We start from the raw sequence: 27,151 nt of genomic DNA on the forward strand, positions 1-27,151 counted from the left end.
AGGCCTAACACTGTAGGCTTCACTATATTTAGAATTGATGTTGTGCAGGGTGAGAGATAAGATTCAAGTTCATTCTTCTGTATGTGGATACCCAGTTCCGTTCTCTCAGCCCATTTGTTGAAGATGATGTCCTTTCTCTGTATTTGTAGCATCTTTTTCAAAATCAGGTGGCTGTAATTTTGTAGCCTTATATCTGGGTCCTCTGTTCTGTTCTGTTCATCTATGTATATTTTTGTGTCAGGATCATGTGCTTTTATTGCTATAGTAAGTAATTATTTTTTAAAGGGTGGAGGTGGTAGCATATGCCTTTAATCCCAGCACTCCAGAGGCAAAGACAGTTTGAGGATAGCCTGGCTCACAGAGTGAATTCCAGGACAGCCAGGCTCCATAGAGAAAAACCTGTTCCAAAACAAACAAAATAAAACAAACAAAAAAAGGTATAAAATTTTTAAAGAGAATTCAAAAATTAGTGTCTTTTCCTAGTGTTACATTTCTCTTAACATACTGTATTTTAAACAATAATAAATGGCTCATACACCTGATATACTTATTCTATAACATAATTTTATTCAGTTTCCCATGTTACTACACACATCTACTGTAAAGCATGTGCCACAATTTACAACAGAGTTCCCTAATTTACACTACTTAGGGGATAATTTTGGCTACAATGTTAACTTTGGTGGATAAGCCTGTGCGTTCTAGTAAGTAACCCTGTATAAAATCTAAGATGACGTATGATCGCCGTCATTTTCCTTTACAGCACCCTGCACATAAGGCTAATGTGGTAAGAGTTCATCAGAACAAATACTTGTGGCTTTTCAAGTGGAAAACATTTATTAACATTGAAGCTCCCATCATATAAGACCATATAAAAATTCTTAGCATTCTGATTATACTTAAGTATATTTTCTACATAGTTACAGTTATATAATTTAGCTTTTCATAATACATTGCCTTGATACATTAGTTCTGTTAAGCAAAAGCACTTATTTTCAAACCCAATACTTGAACAATTTCCTCTGCACATGGTTCAGCAGGGCTAGCTAGCATAAGATGCTCTTCATGAAGAGGTATACGATCTCAATAGTAACAGTTGCTGAAATTTGGTATTTTTATGCAGCATTTTTATTGCAACACAAAAGGATACTGAAGTATGGAAATTAAGATCCAGAGACGTTCCTGTGCAATCAAACTCATAACACTATAGTGTTTTTAAAATCCTTAACATAAAATATTTGAAGTTTATACTAGACCATTCCTATGAGGGAAAACTACTTGGGAATAGGGAGGAAAATGACATCTCTTAGTTTCTCCATGGTTCTAAGAAGAAATATCCTAAATTGCCCATTGCCACTCACTAATCATGATGGGAAATATCAGAACAGACATGTGCCAACCCAACAGTTGTAGGCAACCTTATGGAAGTGAGAGTGGTGTTAGCTCGTGCTAGATGACCATAACCGACTCATGTGAAAGACATTTGCATACTGTGATCTAGGTCTTCACTTCAAGCTATACTGAGGATTTTAAAAGTGTCCTGGCTACATTTCATCATCCCCAGAGAGCTGATTTGATGCCTGAGTTACAGCACCAGTCTGTTACTTGTTAGTTAGATGGATGTATACTACTGGAGATAAATATCATAGATCAAACAGTCTACTTCAGGAACGTGATTACACTAGAAAACTAAAAAACAAGTTATTTCTACAGAAACCTCTAAAGGGAGCAGAAGAATCAACTCATATGTCTAAATAAACATTTGAAAGGGAAATGAACCAGCCACCTGAAATCACACGGTGTTTGCTATGGTGTAGTCCGGTTCACCATCAGGCTGCAGCTGGACCACAACACTGTGTTCAGTGACCTCATTGTCGGCATCGCTGCTGTCGGTCTCGTTGTCATCCTCCTCGTAGTCGGAAGACTCTGTCATGTTCTGATGCGAGTGGGATGCTGACAAAGACCCAAATGACGGAGCCCTGACCGACGCTGAAGGCGGAAGTAAAGGGGTGTGCTCTGACACTTCATTTTCCTCCTGACTGCTGTCGGTGTCAGAGTCCGAATCACCTTGGGAAGGAACAACTTTTTGTTTGCAGACTGGACAGGTTTTTTTGGTTTTAGTTAGCCAGGGATCTACACACTTGCAGTGATAAGCTGTTGAAGCAAAATATACATCTTCAGTACAACAGTTCTCTTAAACAAAAGCACTCATTTTCAAATTCAGTACTTGATTTGGTTCAACAGAGCATATTCTTTATAAAGATATGACCACAGTTAACAGTTGCTGAAATTTGTTATTTTATGCAATATTTTCTTTTTATCACAACACAAAAGGATGATACCGAAATATGGAAATTAAGGTCCATAGACACTGCTTTTGAGCCAATCATGCCTAGCACTGTAGTACTCAGAGACTGTTATATTTAATTTCTTGCTATGTTCACTTAGTGTAATGATTTGTACAAATTGTATACACACATAAAAAGTTAGTACATTTTTATAGATCGCATCTATCCATTAGTTTTGTATTTCGGTGTCTTCTCCCTTGATACAGACAGAACTCAGAACCAGACTCTATACAAACTCAAGGCAGCATGTGGTTTACTCATACCATGGGAGCAGGGAAGGATTCTTAGCTTATCTCCATCTTCATATTCCTCCAAACAAATGGCACACACATCATATTCATCTCCTGGAACAAAATTGTAAACAAAAAACGTAGACTTGAGCATTACTTGAAACATCAGAATTAGTTCTGAAACATTCTATGCTAAAAAAATTTCAAACTTCTCGAATTCTGAGCCATTTTGTGGCTGATGGTAGGATTGAATTCAGGCACGCAATGAGAACTTTACCACTGACCTACATCCCTACCCCATCCTAACCCCCGTCACAAAACCACATCAAAACATTCAAATACTTTTAATATGTTCATTAAAAACAGATTGGAAGGGAAGATACTTTTAGTTTGAAATAAACCATGTGTACCAGTTCTGTGGTGTTAAGGCTAGCAGCCAGGTAAATGGGTATTCACCAAATGGCTACTTGACAGTAATGCTAGTTTGTCTTACTCTTGTTTATGGCCTTATAATATCTAGTTTCCTTAATTCCTAGCTCTTCTGGGATTCAAAAGCTACATTTTGAAAGGAAGCAAAACAGTACTTTTTTACATACTGATGCTTTTGAGGGTATATTTAAAAATACTTTGTTACCACTGACTACTTTAGTTCAGTATTTTCCAGTTTACTTTAAAAAATAACCTTAGGAAACAGAGGGTTTCACTGCCTGAGCTACACAGGTATAATGACTTTGGAAGGTATCAGAAATAAAGCTGCTACCTGGGAAGACAGTCTGGGTGAGCACCAGACATCAAAGGGGAAAATGACTCTTCGAGCTAGTCATTCAATGTCTTTTGGTCATTTAAACACAGGAAGAAGAATCCGAAATAGAAAGCTTTAAGAAAAATTAATATTTTTGTTTTGCTAGTGCCTTGATTTTATTGTTACCAAATATACTCTAACAAATTCATGTGCATACATGTTAGACTCTCCTGTGGAGTTTAGTCACATGGATTAGATGGGTCTTAACTAGAAATATTAAAGAGCGCCAACATATTTATGATAACATAATTATCATATGAATCACTGACATGGATTTTGAAGGTAGAGTTTGAACACATTAAGCCATTAAATCATGACTGATGGTATCATACATGTCAAACATTTAGTCTCATCACCCTGTAATGTCTCTTAGAAACAGCTGTAGTTAGCAGGGGTCAAGCTAGGTAGGAAGAATAGCTTGGAGTTTTCACATGAATTCAGTATGGTCACAAGAGTCTTTATACAGAACTACAGGTAATATAGTTGCAGTGCTTTAAGATGCTGTGCTTGTCATTTGTAACCCAAGAAACTAAATGCAGTTGTTTTCTAAGTTATCAGTAAATGATATTTTAGAGTCATTGAGTTTTCGTGTCCTGTGAACAGTTCCAAGTGATGACTTCATATTGACCTGTACTTCTTGCTACAATACTTACTTTGCACATAAGATTCAAGGATGTAGTTTGTGGTCATGGACTAGAATAGACCAAGTGCTCCGTAAGATTTGTAGAAAGCCCTTGTAGCCCTAGACGAGTTATGAATGACAAAACCACAGTCATCCCATCTTGTAAGTTTATTTGTGTTGCCTTGGAAAATAAAATTTTAAAGCTACAGTAGTTAGGTGCCTGGTAACTTAAAATAAAAGGAAATCCGCCCCCCAAAGTAGGTACTCTTGGTCACATTTACACATTAAACATATAATGGTGAGGTTAAGGAACTGTACAAGATCACACACATACTACATGGAGAAATCCAGAACTCCAGAATGTTGTATACTTCAAAGTCTTTGCATTGTCTTGGCCACTGTGTTTTATTGTCTCCGCATATGTACCTACATTTCTAGTCACATTTAAATATTCCCCTTAGACTCATAGTACCTGGATTTTTTGTAGTATATTTTTGTTTGTACATGTGTATGGATGTCAGAGAACAACCTTGAGTGTTGGTATTTGCTATCTACCTTATTGGAGACAGGCTCTCTTGCTGACCTAAGAGCTTCTGAGGATTCTCCACTCTCCACCTCCTACCTTGCCAGAGAAGGTTCCAGGATTACAAGACTCAGTGCTGGCTTGGGGGTAGAGAGGGGGTGTGGATTCCAAACACAGGTGCTTTACCCATCGAGTCACCTCCCTAGCTCGGAAGTATTCTTAAGCAGTCATCTAGGAAGTTAGGGTTAAAATCCCTTCCAGCGCTGACTTCAAGACACCTAAATTTATACACATCTTGGGCTAGATAGGTGACCAGGGTTCAAATCCCAGCGCCACTTGGTGGCTCATAAGAATATAAAGAAAGTTAAAAGCCTGCTCCACTTCAGTACATGTGAGGCACTAGGCCTATATTACTCTTGGATAAAGCAATAGTGCTTCTAAATGATTTGTGCTTATTGGATAGATTATCCGTGTGTTTAGTGTAATCTCAGGTAAAATGACTATTAAAAATTCAAACTTAAATTTCCTTCTAGAAAGTGCACTGGTAGAAATTAAGAAGAGAACACTAACACCCCAGTAGAAACATCCTAGCAAAGGGCATGCTATCATCTGAATAGTGAGTGCCCCCTAAAGGCCTATGTTTTAAAGATTTGTTCCCCAACATGGCACTGTCGGGAGGTGGTAGACACTTTGAGAGGTGGATGGGGCCTGACAGAGTGATACTGGCCTCGTATTTTACATGTTGGATGTGTCAGCCAACTCTCAAGACAGAATAAAACATTTTACAATAGCAGTACTAGATATGGATTCTATAATAATCCCAAGATACCCAGTTCTGAAGATCATAATAAGAAGAGTTCTTAAAGAGAAATTCAAATATGGCCTTAAGTCTAAATTGGATCTAGAAAAAGGGAAAGACATAATTGGGAGAATAAACAAAGGTAAAGCATTTTCAAGTCAATAAACAGGCTGAGGTCGTGCAGAATAAGTAATAAATACAGTGGAAGGCACAGCTAGACGAGTGTAATTGACCCAGAGTGTGAAGAGTTCTCAACACCAAGAGGAATGCTCTAAGGTAAAATGGCAAACAACAGAGGGCACTAAAATCTTTCCAGTAGAGGAATAGATAGTGGGTTAAACATGTGGCGAACCCTTCATCAGAGAGCTGAAGGAAACAGCAGCCTGAGATATAGTGAATACAGAGACTATAAACTACTGTCTGGCATTTCCAGATTCACATAATAAAAGTGGGCTTACACAATGCAGTACCAAGCCCACCATCTGAAATTTTATGACCAGACACTGCTAATAGAAGCCTGGGTAAAATAAAAGGCAATGTATGAAATAAAAAGTTAAAGCTTTTGATGAACTTGTGTTTTATTTGACATTAAAGAGATAACCTGAAATAAGAACAGGAGAGAGACTGGGAAAAAAATTAACCATACAAGCAAGTTGGTTGTACAGACTTTTGTTTTAGCCAAAACTTAGTACGATAACTAATATGATGAGCTGGTTTGCATTTCTGTGAGTACATCTTATCCTTAAAAGTTGTATAACTCCTGTCAAAGCCTACCTCTAACCCAAGCCAGTGTGTGCATTTGGAGCACAGAGTGGCCTGTTAGCGGAGCACTCACTGCAGCACTGATGTGGGCTAGCGGAGCACTCACTGCAGCACTGATGCGGTGCTGTGACAGGGAGTCAGGCTCCCATGGAACTAAATATCAACATTTGTCCTGGAAACTGCTTGAAAATTGGGGTCATATTTTTCCTCCTTTTAAATTTTCTAATGTGTCTTTAATAGTAATAAGCACACATTCATTTACAAATGTAATTGGGGATAAATAAATAAAATAGATCCTGGTGACTGAAAGGAACAATCCTGCATGATACAATACAGACTGTTCGATCACAAGTTCAGGTTTCTTTTTCTGCAAAAGCTAAGACATCCCGAAGCTCACCTGGCCTACTGGATTTCAAAGATTCTACATCTGTTATGGCAGTTCTGGACTTTCTTACTGGCAGCCCACAGACATTCCTTATTTGAAAAGACACAGTTTTTCTTTGGTTTTCCTCTAACTGAGCGAGATGATAGCACGAATTCATCAGGAAGCTAGATTAAGTGAGTTCTCAGGTCACATCCAAGTGGTAGAATGAAGTCTTATGGCTCATTCTTTCTGCTGTACCATGCTAGGGGAAGTGCTGGCCTACTAAAACACTCTGTCAGTATCCTCATTACTGTAACCTCTCTTATGCCGCCCCTCCCATGAATGTTGTCTACAGAGCATGCACAATGCTGAGCTTCAGCGATAAGAGAGAATTGAGGAACCAGATCCAGAAAATAAAATGACTTGTGATGCCATGGGGTCCCGGTGCTCTGTAATTCCTAAAGTGGAGGGATCCCTGTGGGGAAGACAGCACAACAACATTCCTCACTGAGGTCTGGTCTCTACTTAGATGTAGACCCAGGTACAAATCCCATTGCTTTCTTTAACACTAACACACACACACACACACACACACACACACACACACACACACACACTGGTTTTTTGAGACAGTGTTTCTCTGTGTAGTCCTGGCTGTCCTGGAACTTGCTCTGTAGAACAGGCTGGTCTCGAACTCAGAGATCTGCCTGCCTCTGCCTCCTGAGAGCTGGAATAAAAGTCATGCACCACCACAGTAGGCTCTTTAACATATTTTCAAATTATAGAAATTTTAAAACATACAGGCATACATAAAAATATACCATTACAAAACTTAATGTTTAATTATCAAGTTTAAGAATTTTAATCTTTTATCTTTGTTAGATCTACTTCTAGTTTTTTCTTGAAAAAAAATAAAAGACAATACAATCATATCATTTTATTAAATATTACTATATATCAAGAGCTTTAAAAGCATAATCACACTATTATCATGCCTAATAAGAATGAATGATAGTTTCTTAATATCTGAATTAATATCATTCAAAGTAAATTCAAATTTTACCAACTGTCCTGAAAATAATTTTTCATAGATGGTTTGTCCAAAGCAGGGCTTTGTCCTGTTGCTGCAACTAGGCCGGCCTGCTGTCACGTTCCCTGCCATCACAGACTTTTCCCTCCAGAACCACAAGCCACAATAGACTCTTCTTCCTTAAGTTGCTTTGGTCATGGTATTCTATCACAGAAAGAGCAAAGTAACTAAGATACCTATAGATCCATGTCAATTTATTTATTTGTGTGGGGTTTTGAAAACATGGTGCTCTGTAGCTATTTCCTCTGAACTGTAACATCCCTGCATGGAGGACTGAGACTCATACTATTCCAGAAGCTCATAAGACTTAAAAGACTCATATGACGCTTCTCAAAGATTATATATACTCAGCAAACTACTGTAGGAGATATGAGACCTTAGTGGAGCTCTGCTAGTTGTGTGTGACACGTCAGGGATGCAGCTCTTCTGAGTCATCACCCATGCTGGGGTGCACTCGGGGACGTGACTCCCTAGAGTAGCCCGTACTCCTTTAAGTAACCTCAATAACTTCATTGGTTCACTAAGCTAGACGAAGGTAGAGTTATTTGTTTGGTCTGTCATCAGTGCCCTATCTAGGGTAGATAAACCTCCCAAGAAAAGCAGCACAACACTATTGGCACCTGAATAGGGACTGATAAATGAATAGAATATAGTAAAAGTGATGGAAGATACCAGTCAGGTTTGACATAAAGGCAGTTAAAGACATCTGCCACCAAACACTTGACCTGAGTTTGATATTCAAGATCACATGGTGGAAGGAGAGGATCAACTCTTAAAAGTTTCACATATGTGCCCTGTGACACCTGTACTCCCCCTACAAATAAATACAAAATAAATGTAAAAAGAAAAAAATTTTTTTTCCTCTTTTCAGTAAAGACCTTGGGAGTAGATAGGGCTTTAGTGGACTTGCCAAGCTCCATGGCAGATGTAATCTTTGTAAGGTAGAAGGAGCTCTGGTAGATCTTAACTGCAGTCTAGCATGTAAATTGAATTTAAATTCCTGAAGCAATCTAGAGTAGCTGAGAAGGGCAAAACAATCAGAAGGGTCTATCTGGGCCATTCAGAAGATCAGTGTGGTCAGACTTGTCCTGGAATTCCTGAACAGAACATTAACAGAAAGACAACTGTGTTGGTTTCTGGAAGGCAGGAAACTGTTGCCTGAGCAGTGGTTCAGAGAAAATATGAATGATAAAAATAGTGCAAATGAAAAGGATTAAGCTTTCCCTGGGGGGTGTATAGTATTTACACATGAGAGCGCGCGCACACACACACACACACACACACACACACACCATAGTGCTCTGTATACATTTCTTCCCCTGTTTAAAAAGAAGGACACTGGAGTTGGAGATTTATCGCCCAGACTGGGGCTTACAGTAGCCAGTTGTGCCAATGAAAATGAAAGGGACACAGTGCTAGCCTGAGCTTATCAGAACTGGGGAGCCAATTCCTGTGGCAGGCACAGGAGACTGTTGTTCTCGCTTTCCCTTGGACCTGATCCAGACTAGGCAGCACAAACCGGCCTCACTAAGACTGCTGGGTATTAGAAGGATGCACAGAGACTCCATAGCAGATTCAGCAGCACACTAAGATGAGATCAAGTGACTCATGGAAAATGACTGTGGGTTATCGAGAGTTCGATGGATTAGTGTCCCCACCCATGCTGCTGCACAAAACACTGCTCTTTGACAACACCGTTGATACAAGTGACAGGATCTTTTCATGCAGTATTGGATCTTGTGAACACTTTTCTAATAGCAGCCCAGGACAGCAGCAGGCCTTCAAAGACTACCTACCTCTGTAAATGCTAACCCTTGTGTGTCTTACAAATTTGGAAAGGTACCTGAAAGGACAGTAAAACTGTCCCTATTCAAGTGTTTGAATGAAGTCACTGTGCATGGGTAGGAAAAGATATTCCCAGGAGCCATAAGGTTGCTAGGTAAAAGCCTTAAGTCTCAGGAGTAGGTTATCTTCCTATGGCTTACTGACAAAGGAATCCCCTGATACTCCACAAACCATAAAGTTGTTCTCACTGCCGTTGGCTGCACACCAGCACTAGATGGTAAGACCCTATTTCTAGAGATGGCACACACTTTGGCTGCAGGACATAGAGAATTGAGGCAGAGACGAAGCTGAAAGTCCCCTCCCTTTTTGCTACAGTATGCACATTCCTAGGGAAGAATTGTTGCTGATAGTTCTGCTCAGATATGGATGCTGTGCACTGCACTAACAGCACAGCAGGCACGCTGAGCATACAGGTGCAACAGCGGCATGACTGTTATGGGTACAGCCGACTGCTTTTTAAAATTAGATGAAAAAACTACTCCACAGGTCAGAATCCATGATTGGTTTTATAAACAACAACAACAAAACATGGCTGAGGAAATGAAGAAATAATCACTGATGGGGAAGAAGGGACAGGAGAGCTAAGATGTCTGAGAAACTCTTACAGAAACCTAGTGCTTTTAAACTGAATTTAGAAAGTAACGAAAGGAAGGAAGGGAGGGAGGAAGAGTTAAAATACAGATACCCTGCATGAGTGGACAATGCTTCCCTGAGAAGACATCGATTATTAAGTGAAAATTCCTTGCCAGAAGTGGGATACCTTTCTCTGAGCTACTGGTCAGGGAGGCCCAGAGGCCCCTAAACAGCATGGGCTTTAAAAGGGGAGAGGGGGCATGATGGACAGATACAAATGTTAGGGTGCCTAGGAGATGTGAGAGGGAGTAGTGGGTGCATACAGTCCAGATAATTGTTTACCTATATAAAATTCTCAATGAAACAAAATATTCCTCTCTTTAAAAGACTATTCATATTCAGTAAGACTATTTTTTTCAATAAATGATACCGAACAACAGGATTTCCATATTCCAAAAATGAAATTTGAGCCCCACTTCAGACCAAATACAAAAAGTAAATGAATTTATATGAAATATCAAGATGGGGGGAGTTTTAAATTGGGCTTTGGTTTTTAAACAAGAAATTCAGGATTATACAATAAAATCAAAAATACGGTCTTATGAAAATAGAAATTACAAGCTAACAAATGACAGAAAAAGCATGTAAAACCAGTGAAGGGCTGAACTGTCAAACAAATCCAGAAGGGGCTCTTGAGAATATATAAAAATTCTCTTTTTTCCCTCTCATTTGCAAACTAAATTTTACTTCTCATTACTTACTAAAGCAAACAAACAACAACAAACTGAAGATTAGAGAATATATAAAAGCTCTTGCTACCCATGAAGTGGTGGGATATTCTTCCACACCCGACCTGCCATAGATTATCAAGCCTATGTCTAGTAAGGATCTTTCTCAAATAAAGGTCTGTTTGTCCTTTTTCTGAAACAACAAGAAAGCAGCCTCAGTCCTTTCCCTACTTCTAGTCCATCAATAAACTGACTGCATCCCATCTTCCAGATGTATCCAAAATTAGAAGACTTTACCTCCCTAATGGTGACTCAAGCACATTTATATTTAATGCAGAAACTTACTATCTGCTATTTGTTTATATCCTTGACCCTGTACCGCTATTCTTAATACAGCCAGAAAAAAAAAAAAAAAAGAACTTTTTTGTTTTATGTTTTTTGAGGCAGGGTCTTGCTATGTACCCTGGACCTGGAACTCACTGTAGAGACCAGACTGGCCTTGAACTCATCTAGATCCACCTGCCTCTCCCTGCTTCCCAAAGGCTAAGATTATGGGAATGCAAAAAGAAAAGAGAAAAGGAAAAAAGGTGCTACTTCTGCTCAAAATTCTACATGGCTACTCTTCTGAGAAGAAAAGCCAACTTGCAAATCCCTTCTAAACCATTTTAACTCAAAACAGTCTCGATATCCTTGTCTTCATTTCCCTCTTCTTCCTTCTTCTTCGTTATTGCATGTGCATGCATGAATGTGTGTGCGCACATGCGCATGCGTGCATGTAAAACATGCATATTTTTAGTTAATACTCCCTGTCCACCACATGGATACTAGGGATCAAATTCAGGTCAGTAGACTTGGCAGCAAGCACCTTTACCAGCTGAACTATCTTGCCAGCCCTCAACGTCATCTTCTAAAAATATTTTGTTTTAGAGAAAAAAAATTAAAGTAAGTCCGAACACTGAAAGGGGAAAGTGGACACGGGCTCCCACAAACACCCACAAATAGTCTTCTCCAATGGAATCCCACTGGATAGTAACCACACTTAAGGGCAGGCCTCAGGCCCAGGAGTAGTTCCTGACACAAAGCAAACTCAATGGTATTTTCGTAGACTTTTTGACTCATATTGCTTTCTTTGGATATTTTTCTTTTTAATCTCATTGGTTTTTTTGCTTGTATATTTTGGTTTCCTTTTTGTGTGTGTTTTTGTGGGGTTTTTCAGTGTGTGTGTTTCTTGGGGTTTTTTGGTTTGGGTTTTGTTTAAAGAAAGAAAGGGCGTGGAGCTGGGTCACTGGGGAGGTGAGGCGGCTCTGGGAGGACCTGGATTATCTCACATTATTCAAGAAAAAAATGTCTTTAAAGTAGGGATTAAGAAACACAAAACTAAGCATATAAAATGGAGCTTTAAAAGGAGATTCCTAAAGCTAGCCTTTCATACTGGGTCTGATCTGTAAAGAACTTTTAGATAACTCATCTCATATGCTATCAGTTTACAGCTTCTCTGTCCCTTTTAAAATTGAAGTGCAATGTCTTACATCTTTCTTATTGTTATATTTTTAGCAAGATAAAATTATAAATGACAAAATATTTAGTTATATGGAAAATGAAACTTTGCTTTTTATTTATTAGTCATTCAATTATTTTATGTATATGGACAAATTTTGTCTGTGCATCTGTCTGATGCCTGGTGCCCATGAAAGCCACAGAGGGTGTTGGAGCGCCCTGGGACTGAATTCACAGATGGTTTTGGGTCCTAGAAATTGAATCCCAGTTCTTTGGAAGAGAAGCCAGTGCTCTCCATCCACTAAGCCATCTCTCCACCCCCTAGAACTATGTTTTAATGCCTTTTCTATTTCACCTTATATTCTTTACCCTCTTTAAATAGAACATTATATTGGTATAAAAAATAAAGTCTGGGAAGTACTAGTCAAAAGGATTAATAAGTATATACCTATATTAGGAGCTCTCTAAACACAGAGAAGGGAACTATGCTGGCTGTAACACAAAACCTGGACTCCTCTCCAGCTCTGCCAATAGAGTTCAAGCCTCAGTGAAGGCCAATTTCCTTGTGTATAATGGAAGGATAACAATAGTATCCATTTCATATTAGCATAAAAATTAAGTGGCATGCAAAATGCAAACACCTAACAGCTGCCTATGGTTTTAACAGCACAATGTAGTAGTATATACCACAGTGAGAGCATAGTAGATTACCTTGCTGCAAGGGAAGTGTTTTTTCTCTGACACTGTCTACTACTGCACATGGCAGTGGCAATATTTTTTTCCATTTTTACCATTACTTTTTCGTTTTCTGTCAACTCCATACCTTATTCTTGCCTTTACCAGGCTACCAGAGGATAAAAATATCTCTCATAAACATTCATTATTAATGTTAGTGTTGGGCATGGTATATAGCCAAGACTCAGAATGTAGTATAAGTATGGCCATCATGTATTCTGACACATACTAAATGTTACTATTTAGAAAGTAACAATATTCACTTACCCTTCTTGAACTTATGTACAGGGAGTTTTTTAAGTTGATCTTTACGAAGTCTGTTTCTTCTGTTTCTATGTCTGTCCTGGACAAATTTTGTAATCTAAAGATAGGGAAAAAAAGAACAGGTCATATACAAATAGAAAATTGGCACTGAAATAAAAAAAAAATAATGTTTTACGTGTGAGTGCTCTATCTGTAGGTACACCTTTGCAACAAAAGAGGGCATCAGATCCCATCAGATGGTTGTGAGCCACCATGGGGTTGCTGGGAATTGAACTCAGGACCTCCAGAAGAGCAGTCAGTGCTCTTAACCTCTGGGCAGTCTCTCCACTGCAGCTTCCAGGATGAGATTTTCCCTTTCTCCCCCCGCCCCTTTTCTCTTAAATTTTATTTTGTTTTGTTTATTTTTCTGGGGGTTAAGGTGAGACTGGGAGGCATGATGTGAAAGACACAAAGAATAAAGATAGATAGATAGACAGACAGACAGACAGACAGACAGACAGACAGACAGACAGATAGATCCTAACAGAAAAGCCCAGAAATGACAGGTTTGGAGAAAAAAAAAACTTTTATATTTCTGGGTAGCTGCTGTAAAAACAATTCATTTATTCAATTCTAATGGCAATATTATTAATTAAAATATTAAAAGTGATTAGTTAATCTATATATTATCCTTTGAATTTCTTATTAATGAAGTTTATCTTCTTTAAATTATTACATTTATTTACTTAAGTATCTGTTCTGTATGGTGTGGCATACACAGGAGCATGTGGATATCAGAGGACACCCTGCAAGAATGGGTTCTCTCCTTCTACCATTGGGTTCCAGGAGTCAAACACAGGTCATTAGGCTTGGCAGCAAGCCCAAACTTACTGGTAGTGACATTATAAATAGTCTAGAACTAGTATTTGCAAAAATACAAATAGGAAGCTACAGATTATGAATACTTTAACTGGTCAAAAACAATGGGAAATTGAGGCTGCAGAGATGGCTCGGTGGGGAAGAACATGGGCAGCTCTTGCAGAGGGCCCAGTTTCAGTTCCCAGCACCCACATGGGGGTTTACAACCACCCGTAACTCCAGTTCCAGAGGAATCAACACCCTCTTCTGGTCTCCATGAGCACCAAGTAAGCTGGTATAGAATACAACTCAGAAATGAAAGAATGAATAAGCAACATATTCAATAATTTACATGAATCTCAAAAATGATGCCAAAAGGTGACACAAAAGACCACTTAGTTCATAATTCCACTTAAAGCTACTGAAAACAAACTGCAGTGAGTAAAATCAGGTTTGTAGGTATCTAGGCCTCAGAGTCAAGAGACATCAAGATTACCAAGGAACATAGGGACATTTTTAAGGTGATGGACATCTCATTCTCTTGACTTTTGTAATGGTGGTATTTTTATGCTTGTGTTTTTGAGTACAAACACACACACACACACATATATAAGTGCTAAAATTTACTAAGATGTACAACTTAAATATGTGTGGGTTATTTTATGTAAACCATACCTTAATAAATATTTTAAATGTTTTAAATAATAAATGTTTTAAAATATTAAAAATAACAGTATGAGGTATGAGGGTAGGAATATAACTCAATAGTATAGTGGTTGACTAGTTTATACATGGCTCTTGTTTCTAAAAAGAAAAAACTCCAGCAATATGATATAAGGTTTAAACAAGTAGTAAAAAGATAAAGAAAACATTATATAATCCAAATTTACATTAAAAAGCTGAATAATATGCAGACATTGATCCAACTATGTATAAATACAATAGATGTAAACAATAAAAGTTATCTGTCTTAAGAGAGTATATAATAAGAAAAAAATCCAATTTTATACTATTTACAAGATACTATTAAAACTAAATGATGCCTTAACATTTAAAGGGGTGGATGAATACAGCTATGCAGTAAGCACATTAGACTAAAAGAGCTGAATAGTAAAAAGAATATTTCATCAAGAATATGCTGAAAACCATGGCAGCAATATGAAAATTCAAAAACTCAGGGATCTGTATCTAAATCAAACACATTTAAATAGCAGGGCTTCACTAGTCACTGCATGTCACATCCCAATAGAGAGCTGCACTAGTCACTGCATGTCACATCCCAGTAGCAGAACTGCAGTAGCTCTCACTGCATGTCACAAAAAGCCCGTAAAGGGCCACCCTTCCAAGTGAGGGTGTGCTCTGAGAATAGACACACAGTATCCAGCAAGATGCAGCACTGAGATGAAAACCACATTTGTGTACGTGGACTGAGGGCTCAAAACATTTTAAAGTATTCAAATTAATCTCACCTGTTTCCTCTTACTTTGTTGAATTTGGCTACCAGAAGATTAAGAATAATGCTGTTCTATTGCTTAGCACTGTTTTAGAAAGCCTAATGTAAAACTGCAGCAACTACAGTCAAAGCTGCACAATCTGTGAATATACTGAAGTCATTAAATTGTGCGTTTTCAATATGTCAATTTTATGTTTCAGTGATTTGTTTTTAAGTTAGACAAACCCACAGACTTAAATGAAAGGACATGTAACCTGGCATTCTCCACATCTGGGAATAACATTTATAAAATGTGACTACAAAAGGATGCCACAGGGCAGGTGTTTGAAAATTACATAAGAGGTCATAATTAGAAATGTATAGGAAAAGAAAAGACACTGGAAAAAAAAACGATGTCTGAAGCTTAAAACTTCAGTAAAGTAATCCGTGAATCACAAAGCAACTCGCAATGGGTAACAGGTTTCTGGTGAAGCCTCTTTACCACCTAGAATCTCAGCAGCCCACAAGAGACCATGAATTATGGAAGAAGGTGAAACACTAACTCATTGGAGGAAGGGAGCTGCTCACTGAGCCATACAATTAGACAGCCTTAACCACTCAAATATCTGATGGTAGCTTTGAGGTGGTGTGGGCTACTGTGCAACCAACCCTGAGGAGCTGAACAACAGCCACAGGTGATAGTAGGTTGGAGTACAGCCAAATACGCCTACTTAATCCTCCTAATGTACCACACGGATAGTTTTCTTTTCTCCTAAGACAGAAGGGGCAAAAGAACAGAGAAAGGGCTGGAATTGAGTTCCCTTCACATAGAAAGAAAAACTAAAACAATCAGAAATGTCTTACACAGGGATGAAGCTCAGTCCCAGTGGATCTGTCTACAAACACTCCCTCTCCTAAGTCTCAGGGAACATTGCAGAAAAGGGAACAGAAAGATTTTTTAAGAGCCCAAGGATTAGGGAGTTTGCTATGAGATTTTGCTTCCTAGTAACACAGAAGATACACCCATGCAGTCTCACCAAGACAACTGCCCAAATGTGAGCTGAACAAAGATGACAATGAACACACCAAACTGGATGAAGAAAAGCCCGTGAGGCTAACAAAGAACTACAAGCAACCGAGGAAAGCTGGGAATAGGAGAAGTGGTCCTCCCTAAGGAAAAGCACACCGATTGGTTGTTCAATACCAAACAGACAGCCCCAAAACATATTATTAGGTAGCATTATATGAACTTAACAGGTTATATTTAGGTATATATATATATATATATATATATATATATATACTAACTTATATACATACTTATATGCATGGAATAACAATTGGCTTTAAGAAAATAGGCCATGAATTTGAAGGAAAGCAGGGAGGAGTATATGGGAGGGTTTGAGGGGGGGAAAGGAAAGGGATAAATGTAATCAAATTATAATCTCAAAAATAAAACACAAATCTTTTCTTTAAAAGGGGGGGGGGGGGGCTTTACTTCATCTAACTCCCCTAAGGGACAACAGTGTAAATAAGGGCAGTGAAAAAAAAATGACTTTAAGAATTAAAGAAAAAAAGGAGAGGGAGAGTAGGAGGGAGGGAGGAAGTTTTAGCCAGGTATGGTGGTACACAAGCCTTTAATCCCAGTAAATCCCAGTACTTGGGGAGGCAGAAGCAGATAAATCTCTGTAAATTTGAGACTAGCCTGGTCTACATAGAGAGTTCCAGGACAGTTAGGGCTACACAGAGAAACCCTATCTCAAAAAAATGAATGAAAGAAAGAAGAAGAAAAATTAATTTTATGTATTTTGTTCACTGATAAATATATAGATCTCAAAGCAGTGTGGGCCTGGTTTATCATGAATGTGGAATGAAACTCTATTTCTTTGAAAGACAATTAAATCACATAAACATCTAACAACAACAGATGGTTAAGAATACACAAAACTCATTCCACATGTGACCAAAATTGTCTTAAAGCTGTTAGTGAATTATATGAAGAACTGAAATCACTTTGTCTCACTACACTGAATAGCTTCCTAAAAAATATAATGTAGTAAGAAGCCGAGGCCTTCCAGGAGAAATGGAGGCCTTAACGCTGCCTCCATGTGATTGTTAAGGAGAGACATTGGGATGAGAAAGAGTGGAGCTGCTTCCAAGAAAGCAGGAAGAAAGGAAGAAAGTGGAAGTCAGCTTCAGAAACTCAGAATGGCAGCAACAGAACCCGGGACAACGTAGAGAAGCAGATGGGGACACACAGAAACACAGATACACAGATATACAGACATACAGTTCCGCCAACCACAATCCCAATCATGGCTTACTGGTGAGGAGAGAAGACACGACCACCTCATCTCTTAAAAATAAGCTGGGTGACCATGGTGAAAAGAGACTTGTCCTAGGGGACAAACTTACAGCCCTCACCAGCCTGCAGTGCAATTTCTGGTTTAGGTAAGAATGATCCCTCTGGCAGCCAGTGTAGTAGAGAGGAACCCCATTTTATCACTACGACTAGAGGGTGAGCTTTTGACAGGGAATCTATGTTTAAAACTGAGCAAGATTAGGGGCCTGGAAATAGAGAGCAACCACAAGCCAGGGAGTTATAATTTAACATGGCACAGCCCTTGGGCAACAGACTTATAAAAAGCAGGAAGACACTTATAAAAAGCGGGAGGGCCAGATGTTGATGAGCTGAAATTGTAACCTACAGGAGGGTTGGCTCAGGGTGCTGAATGAATGCCCTGAGCTGGCCAAAAGAGGTGCACTGATGGAAATAACCATACTGTCTGATAGCTCTGGGCACGGGAGCTGACTCTTTAGTTGCCTATCTGCTATCCATAACTACAGAACCCAAGGACTCTGAAGTCCACCAGCATGGGGACTAACACTTAGATCGTGAACATAAGAACACAGGTCCTTCCTCTGTACACATCTCAAGGTTGCGGCTGATTCTTATGCATTTAACATATCTGAGAGATGGCCCCTGCTAGAACATTAGCTACTCTCTTGGGATATAATCTAGGGAAACTCAAGAGAGTGAGAAGACTTGCCTAGCCCACAGACTGCTAAGCTAACTGTGACCAGCAGAGGCCCCGGTACATAAAGAAAGCTCTATTAGTGAAGACACTTTTGGTGGATAACGGACACTTGAGCAACAGACTCAACACCAGCAGAAATCACATGACTGACAAGAGGCAAGTCCACCTGGCCCTCTGCGCATGCCTCCCCACCCACTCGCATATCTCATGAACTTAACTGGTAGTCTCCAAGTTTTAAAACTCCAACACTTCATCCCTCCCTGCACCATGCTTTTTGTCTGTATGTACATGCTCATGTGTATGCACATGTGTGTCCTGGTGCACATGTATGAATGTGTGGAGGTCAGAGGTAGAAAGGTGTCTTCTTCAACATCTACCTTATTTTTCTGAGTCAGGGTCTCACACTGGAACCGGAGCTCACACATGAGGTGCAGATGGACCTCAGGGATGCACTGGGATTGCAGGCAGGAGCTTCTGGATGCTGGAGATGACACTGGTCCTTATGCTTGAACCTTAGGCACTCTGCTGACCAAACCATCTCCCCAGCCCCTGTTTTTATTTTTATTTCTTTCCTTTTCACATCAGTTTTAGCAGTGAAAGTTGATTTTTTTTAAATTCCCCATTATACATTCTTCTAAGTTTTGTTTGTGCTTTTTCCATTGTTAAATAATCTTTTCCTTTCCCTATCTTGTCTCCTCCTACCATGTTTCCACCTTTTCCACTCTCTACTATACTTTTAATATCATTTTATCTTGTTGTAAAAACTCACATGTATCTGTCATTTAAGTGGTGTGTGTGTGTGTGTGTGTGTGTGTGTGTGTGTGTACAACATTGGTTCTCTCCTTCCACCATATGGGTCCCAGGGATCAAACTCAGATTGTCAGGTTTTACAACATGCACCCTTACTCTCTAAGTCATCTTGCCCACCCAAGCTTTTACATTTTATTTCTTTTATCTAACTTTGCCATTATTGTAAAATCTTGATGCTCTTGGGCTCTTTGTAATCTCATGCTCTTTCCTCTTCCCTTCTAGAACCATGATTTTCCACTTGTCTTTTTCCCTTTTATTTAATCTTGCTTCTCCTCCATTTTCCCCTTTGCCTGTCTTCTTCATTTCATTCACCTATAAATTTTTTAAATTATCTAGAACACTTTTTCATTGTACATTCAGAACTAGTTTTCCCATTCACTGTTTCGTGATCATTGGTGACCCAGTAGGCAGGGTTTAACCCATTTTAGCTAGTGTATGTCTATATCGTACATGGTTTGATGCTGATTGTTTTCTCCTCTAGGTAGTACTGGAGTTTGAGCCTTCAATAAAAAAAAATCCCCAAATAAAACTAGAAATCTACACAAACAAATATATAATGTACATACAAGAAATATTAAGGCAGCACGACTCCATTAAAATATCCTATATCATCAGCCACTGAACTGAAAGATACTGAAACTGCTGACTGAAAATGTCAGAAGTTCAGTAGTGGAGGTGATCAGTGACCTAAAATACCACACAAGCGTGCAGATTAACTCAATCCAGAATCTGGGGAGGAAAATCAGCAAGACAGGAAAGACCAAAAAGTTAACAATATGAATGAAAAGTCATAATATGATAAACAAGATCAGAAAAAAAATCTAGATTTCAGAAACTAAATCGAAACAGTTGAAATTTTTAAGAAAGAAAGAAACACAGTGGAAAGCCCCAATAAGAACCAGAAGAAAGAATGTAAGGGATGAGGACGCAGTTGAGCAATCAGCACATTCAAATGTTATGAGAAAAAAATAAATTAGCATGACTGTTCAAGAGGCCAGCCTAAAGTCCACAGGCTGGAAGGGGCTGAGATAAGAACTAAAGGCACAGGGAATGTGGTGTGTGCACACAAGAAAGTGAAGATAAAGGACTTAGAGAAACTGAGAAACAATATTGTGAAAAGTGGTCACTCCACCAAAAGCAAGCTACAGACTCAATGTGAGCCTACCAACATTCTAACGCCATTCTCAGTATTCACAGAAAGAGAAAAAATAGACTTAAAATTCATATAAAAACATAAAATAAAAATCCAAAGAAATCCTGAGCAAAATAAATAATGCTGGAGGCATCACCATCCCTGATTTCAAGTTATACTACAACGCTATAGCAACAAAGACAGCATGGTACTGGTACAGACAAACACATCAATGGAACAGAGGACTAAATACAAACCCACATAACACCAACTGTATGATTTTGACAAATGTTTTAAAAACAATATTGGGGGAAAAAAAGATGCCTCTTCAACAAACAGTGCAACCATACTTTTTATGATGGTCTTAGAGAAACCATACATAATCCCTTTAGTTTAAGCCCTCCTAATGTTTTTTCTTACATTTTAATATGAATTTTCTCAAATTCACTTCTAGATGAACTTGGAGAATTTGCTGATACCAATATACCACTACCTAGACTCTACAAATGATACTTCATTTCTGTATGTGAATTCATACGTCTTACTTTTTTTCTCCATAGTTTTTTTTATTATTTCATTTTAAGTGTATGAGTGTTTTGTCTGTATGTATGTGTGCACCACATGCATGCCTGGTGCCCAAGAAAGTTGGAAGAGAGTATCAGATCCCCTGGAACTGGAGTTACAGATGGTTGTGAACCACGTAGGTGATAGGAACTGAACACAGTCTTCTGTAAAGAACAAGTGCTCTTTCTCACTGAGCATCTCTCCAGCCCTCCTTAGTTTTTATAATCCATTTCAAGCTAAGCTATAGATATCGGTATATGCCCCCCAAGTACTGTGTGTATACACATACAATATGTACGCATATACAATTTAATAGATTCAAACAAATGCTATGCATTTGTGTACCTCAAATTTCTATCTAGATACAGAACATGGTTCTTACCTAGGAGAGTTCCCTCCTATCCTTCCAGTAATCCTTTACCCATCCCCAGGGCCTCATACACAATTACTGTTCGTTCGTTCTTTCTTCCTCTCACTCATTCACACTATATTTGCCTTCTCTAGAACTTTATATAAATAAACATATTCCATATGTACTTATAAGGTTTCTCTTACTTAATCTGTCAATAGTTTTTTGATCTACCCATAGTATTTTTCATAATTATTAGGAGTTAACTGACCTACCATAAAAATGACTATCAGGATGAGGCAGATGCCCACTATGATGAGGAAAGGAATCAGATAGTACTCCAAAGGAAGACTCAGTTCTGGAACTAAGGTTACATGGCCCCTAGAAGAAAGAAAAATTAATAATTGAGAGTTAGTAACAATTATCAAGTTATGCTATTTTAAAATGATTAATGACATAGCCACTAAATTCAAATCTACTTTGCACATCTCATTTTCTAAGATATGACTTACATAATTTAAAACAGATGTTCTCAACCTGTGGGCCAGACAACCCTTTCACAGGGGCCATCTAAGACCATCAGAAAACAAGGATGTTTGTATTACAGTTCATACAGAAGCAAAACCACAACTATGAGGTAGCAACAAAAACAATTCTCTGGTTGAGAGACACCACAACATGAGGAACTGTATTAAAGGGTCACAGCATTAGGAAGGTTAAAAAACCACTGGTTTAAGAAATACTTTTTATATTTTTAAAGTCTATTTTGCATATTTTTCACAATAACCCCTGAAGGAATATTATTTACTGAATGCAGTGAACTATGCGAAAGTTGTATTTTATATATAACATCAGCATAAAATAAATTGTAGGCCTAGAGAGATGGTTCCATGGTTAAGAGTACTTGGTGCTGTTGGCGAGGACCTGGTTTTGAGTCCCAGCACCCACGTGATGGTCCACATCCATCCATAACTCCAGCTATAGGGGACCCAACACCTTCTTATGACCTCCATCGACACTAGACACACACATGGTGAGCATATACACATTCAAAGAAAAAAACAGACAGAAACAAAATAATAAATGAACCTTTAGAAAAAAAGTAGCACCTGAGTAATGCATAATAAGAACCTCTACCTCACCCATTGTTTCCATCAACATAAAAACTCTACAGACTCGGGCTGGCGAGATGACAGCTCAGTGCTTAAGAGCACTTGCTTCTCTTGCAGAAAAACTGGCTTTGATTTCTAGTTTCTATACTGGGCGACTCATAACCAAATCTAACTCCAGCTAAAAGATCAAATGCCCTCTTATGGCCTTTGCACATGCACATGGTACACATACATATATGTTGACAAACACTCATGAGTATAAAATAAAAATAAACACTCTATAGCAGTAATCCTCAACCTTCCTTATGCTGTGACCCCTCAATACAGCTGCTTATGTTGTGGTGACCCCTAGTCATAAAATTATTTCATTGATACTTTATAACTGTAATTTTGCTACTGTTATGAATCATAGTGTAGAGATCGATCTGATCTGCAGGATATCTGATATTTGAACCCAAAGGGGTCACAACCCACAGGTTGAGAACCACTGCTCTAGAGAAATTACCTAGGACAATACACACAGTCCTTAAACCATGAGAAAAAAAAAAAATACACACAGTCCTTGTGCCCCTGCATTCATCTGTGAGATATGCCATGAAAACATCTCAAGAAATTTCTAGGAGTGATCTCTTGTACACATCCATGTTCACCACAGTTGGGCTGAAACTGCTGCAGAAATATGTATGTTGTGGGGATGGGAACCAGAGGTATTCCATCTCTCACTCCTCTTTGTTACAACCGTGCTGTTGGTGCTGTGACTTCACTATTACTAAACAGACAGAACCCTACTAGATGCAAACAACGGTCAGAGTTGAGTTCACTGAAGTGCATGTCACGTGTGGCCACACTTTACACAGTATGGAAGCATCGCTTTACAAGGCCCCTAGGCTAAGGAGGGGCCTACAACACTCAACAGTGTGCATGTTCTCTCCATCGGAAGGACTGCGGTACTAGACCAGAGCAGAGTCGGCCATCCTGCCCTACTACTCACTGCTAGGTGATTTTTTTAAAAATAATAATGCCACATACTCAGTTCAGGTAAAGTAAAGACACTCAGTATACAAAAAAAAAAAAAAAAAAAAAAAAAAAAAACCAAGTTGCTTCTTTCCCCACTAACAGAGGTCTTTAGGATTCACAGTATTCATGAAAAAAAAAATTATTTTGACTTCCAAACTGTTTTTACTACTATCATTTGTCAAATTTGCATCTAAGGAATTCAGTTTAACTGTAACAAGTATAAACAATACCAGGGATTTCTCCCAAATAATGCAAATACCCTCCAAAAACTTGCAAGGATTGCAAGAGTACAGTGTAACTTTTCAGCAGAATAGAGGATAATAAATTATTTCACATGCATTTTTGTAGCTTTGTTTGAAATACCTATGTGATATTAGTATTGGTGTAGAAAAGAGAAAGCAGCAGCAGGTTTGGGACCTGCCTCATCATCTCTTCTAGCAAAAGACCATTTCAGAAAATAATTTCATCTGGGCACAAACCCTCTGCACTACCCAAATGGTGCCACTTGTGTGAGCCACCCATCTTCTGGTACATCACTGCCACATCCCCACCGTCATGCTACAATTAGCAGTGCTGCTGTCCAAACACTGGACTTCTCTACTAACTAACGGATGACAGCTTCTTCATCTTTCAGCAGTCCACTTATACTTCCTCTACTCCAGTTCCTCTTTTCTTCGTGTTTATGACTTACATAGAAACATTTCCCCTATGACAAAACAAACACCGTTCTGTGACTTAGCGTGACGACTTGCCTAGAAATAACTTGCTAGGCAAGAAGAAACAAGCTATAAAAAAAGCACATCAGGAAGTTCCAATAAAGTAAAATTAACACATGTTAGAATAAACAAGGTCTGGAATTCACTACAGACATTCCCAGAGGCACTGCTGGGATTCAGTGGTCTGGATTCTAAACCTAAAATTCTACATGTCCTATTCATGCTAGCCTGCCACATTCAAATCACTTTAGCTATGGTCAAGACATTCTTATGAGAAGAATAAATAGTCTGAAATTGATCATTTTACACATCTTGAATTACAGGTTGTCCTGGTTAGTTTATTGTCAACTTCATAAAAGTTAGAGTTATCTGAGAAGAGAGAAACACAGTCCAGAAAATCTCTAAGATTGGTCATAGGCAAGCCTGTGGGACATTTTCAAAACTAGTGATTGATATGGGAGGGCTCAGCCTATTGTTGGTGGTGCCACCCCCCCCTCAAGCTCAGGTTTAAAAGAGAAGAGGCTGAGGAAGTCATTAGGAGCAAGCCAGTAAACACTGATCTTTTATGGCCTCCGCTTCAGTTCCTGCTTCCAGGTTCTTGCCATGACTCCCACAGTGTGGGACTGTTACCTGGGAATGTAAACGAAATAAACCATTTCCTACATAAACTGCTTTTGGTCATGGTGTTTTATCACAGAGATACCTAACTAAGACATGAAATCAATACACTTTCAAAATACTGCCCTTTCCTAACCAGACTGCTAACGGTAGAGGTGGTGACAGTGACTACCTATGGCTGAGAACTGTTTCCTGTTTTGTATCTATTGCAGGTGCACCTACAGATTCACCCCAGATTAATCTCAATTTGGGGAACAAGAACAACAAAGAGGTACTTAAGCAATTTTAGTAATTTCTTACCACATCACATTCCATGGCCATGCCTAAATACTGAAAACACCATAGGTTTTGCAGCTAATATTGATCTTTGAAGCAGAGAAATGTGCAATGGAGGAAATAAGGTTTATTCTATGTTTGTATTTTCAGGTTAATTTCAAACGTAATGTCAAGGCCTACATATGAAAACAAATTGCTAATTTCCCAGGCTCCCCGCTGATACACACACAGCCTTGCCTCTTCTCTTTCTGACACCAGCCAAGAAAGTACAGAGCTTTCAGAACCACACACCAGAGTCTTCTATCCATCCAATTATCAAAGAAACAACCTGTGATGAGCTCAAATGTTGGATACAGATGTACATGCTGGAAACTGAACTCAGGTTCTCCACAAGAACACTATACCCCCTTAATTTCTGAGCCATTTCTCCAGTGCCCCTACGTGCTATTATTTTTCACAGTGGTTAAATTAATTAGACAGTGTTTAAAAAGATAAAGTGATATTTATTCTTAATATGATTAAAAGTTAGACTCCTATTTTGAAACAAACTATCTTATTAATGAACAAGGTAAAGATACCCACTATCTACTGATTACCGTGTGTTAAAGGTGCTGTCAGTGCATTTAGATGACAGAAAGCAACTCAAGTAGAAAAATTAGAAAGGAAAGGCGAAGCCATTCACATATGTAATAGAAAAATTATTATCAGCCATAAAATAATTTTGGCAATCACAGATTAACATCACCATATAAAATAAGCTTTCATTTATGTAGATTAAACTCTCCTTAGAAAATGTAATGACAGAGTAAAGTCTACCAATAATTGTAACCAATAAAATACCTCATCAGAAACTTGAAAAGAAGCCATAAATGGAAAACTTATGTTTAGCCACATTAGCAAATCTCTGTAGCATGAACATATTTTTAATACATAATCAAATATAAAAGAAACAATTGCTTACAATACAGTGATTTGTATTAAGAAGAGACAATTTAGCACAATCTATAATTTAGCACATTATAAAACAATCTTTTCCAGGCCAGCCAGGGCTATATAGTAAGAACTTATCTCTAAATAAATAAATATCAATGTAACTAGAATTATATAATTCTAGTCTAATATAAGGAACAATGTGAAGTTACATGATATTTCTGATATTCATTACTTACCCTTTTTCATATGTGAATTCATCTTTCAGGGAATTAGCTGATGATTCACCAATGAAGACAGATGGAATGTCAATTTTCTTTAATGTTTCAACTGTGTAAAAGAACAGTAAATTTATTTGTAAAAAGCTAGCATTTAAGGTTCTCTCTAACAGCAGCGAATGCAATTGGAAGCAATCACATTCAGAGTCCACAGCCTACTACCTGACCGCCAGACTGCAGATTTATACTCACACGGCACGGCACGACAAGGGCGATGCTGCTCTCACACACACTCACTCAGTTCTCTCCATGTCTGACAAGGCCGAGACATAAGTTTTAATCTTTAATATTTCCATTTTACTTACTCTCCTAGACATAAAACTTTAACTATCAAAGAACAAAGAAGATGGTAATATTTCAGCCTTCCTTCCCACAAATTACCTAACTCCTAAGTAAAGAGGAAAATTTTTACTTTACATACCCAACTCCAAGACAGAGACAAGCCACCGATGTAAAACCATTTTAAAGAAATCTAAGAGACTGCACCATGACCCTGGCTCTCAAGCGGGAAATGGTGACAGGACTAACTGGCAAAGAGCTAAGGGAGTTCCAACTTCCTCCTAGGGTTACAGCAGAGCTAGCTTCTGGCTGCTTTTCCCAGAAACTTGATTCTGACCTCTGTATTTAAAGCCAAAATCAAATGTCACACAAAAAGAAAAAAAAAGATTTTTGTTTTTAAAATTATCTGCTACTCAGGTTTGGAAATAAAATAATCGGAAACAAAATAAAAACAATCTTCTTTAGGGGAGAGATTTGATGGAGCTAGCCCATTTAGGGCTGAGCGTTCTAAGGGTCTCTGAATCTTTGCATAATATCTGACTGTGGGTCTCTGTATTTGTTCTATCTCCCACAAGAACTTC

At 38.5% G+C, this 27,151-nt stretch overlaps 1 protein-coding gene across 1 annotated transcript in view; it reads right to left on the bottom strand.

The window, feature by feature from the left end:
* Positions 1-544: 544 nt before the first annotated feature.
* The window catches only part of Rnf13 (ring finger protein 13), a 72,832-nt gene continuing 46,225 nt past the window's right edge, over positions 545-27,151 (bottom strand). The window contains exons 6-10 of the mRNA XM_038347002.1: positions 26,253-26,343; positions 21,620-21,725; positions 13,186-13,279; positions 2,612-2,692; positions 545-2,154 (exon numbers count right to left, since the gene is read on the bottom strand). Coding sequence (XP_038202930.1) covers positions 1,793-2,154; positions 2,612-2,692; positions 13,186-13,279; positions 21,620-21,725; positions 26,253-26,343 — 734 coding nt within the window. The 3' untranslated portion in view covers positions 545-1,792. The remainder of the gene's footprint in view (positions 2,155-2,611; positions 2,693-13,185; positions 13,280-21,619; positions 21,726-26,252; positions 26,344-27,151) is intronic.

This window comes from Arvicola amphibius, chromosome 11, assembly GCF_903992535.2.
Source record: "Arvicola amphibius chromosome 11, mArvAmp1.2, whole genome shotgun sequence".
Taxonomy (NCBI): Eukaryota; Metazoa; Chordata; class Mammalia; order Rodentia; family Cricetidae; genus Arvicola; species Arvicola amphibius.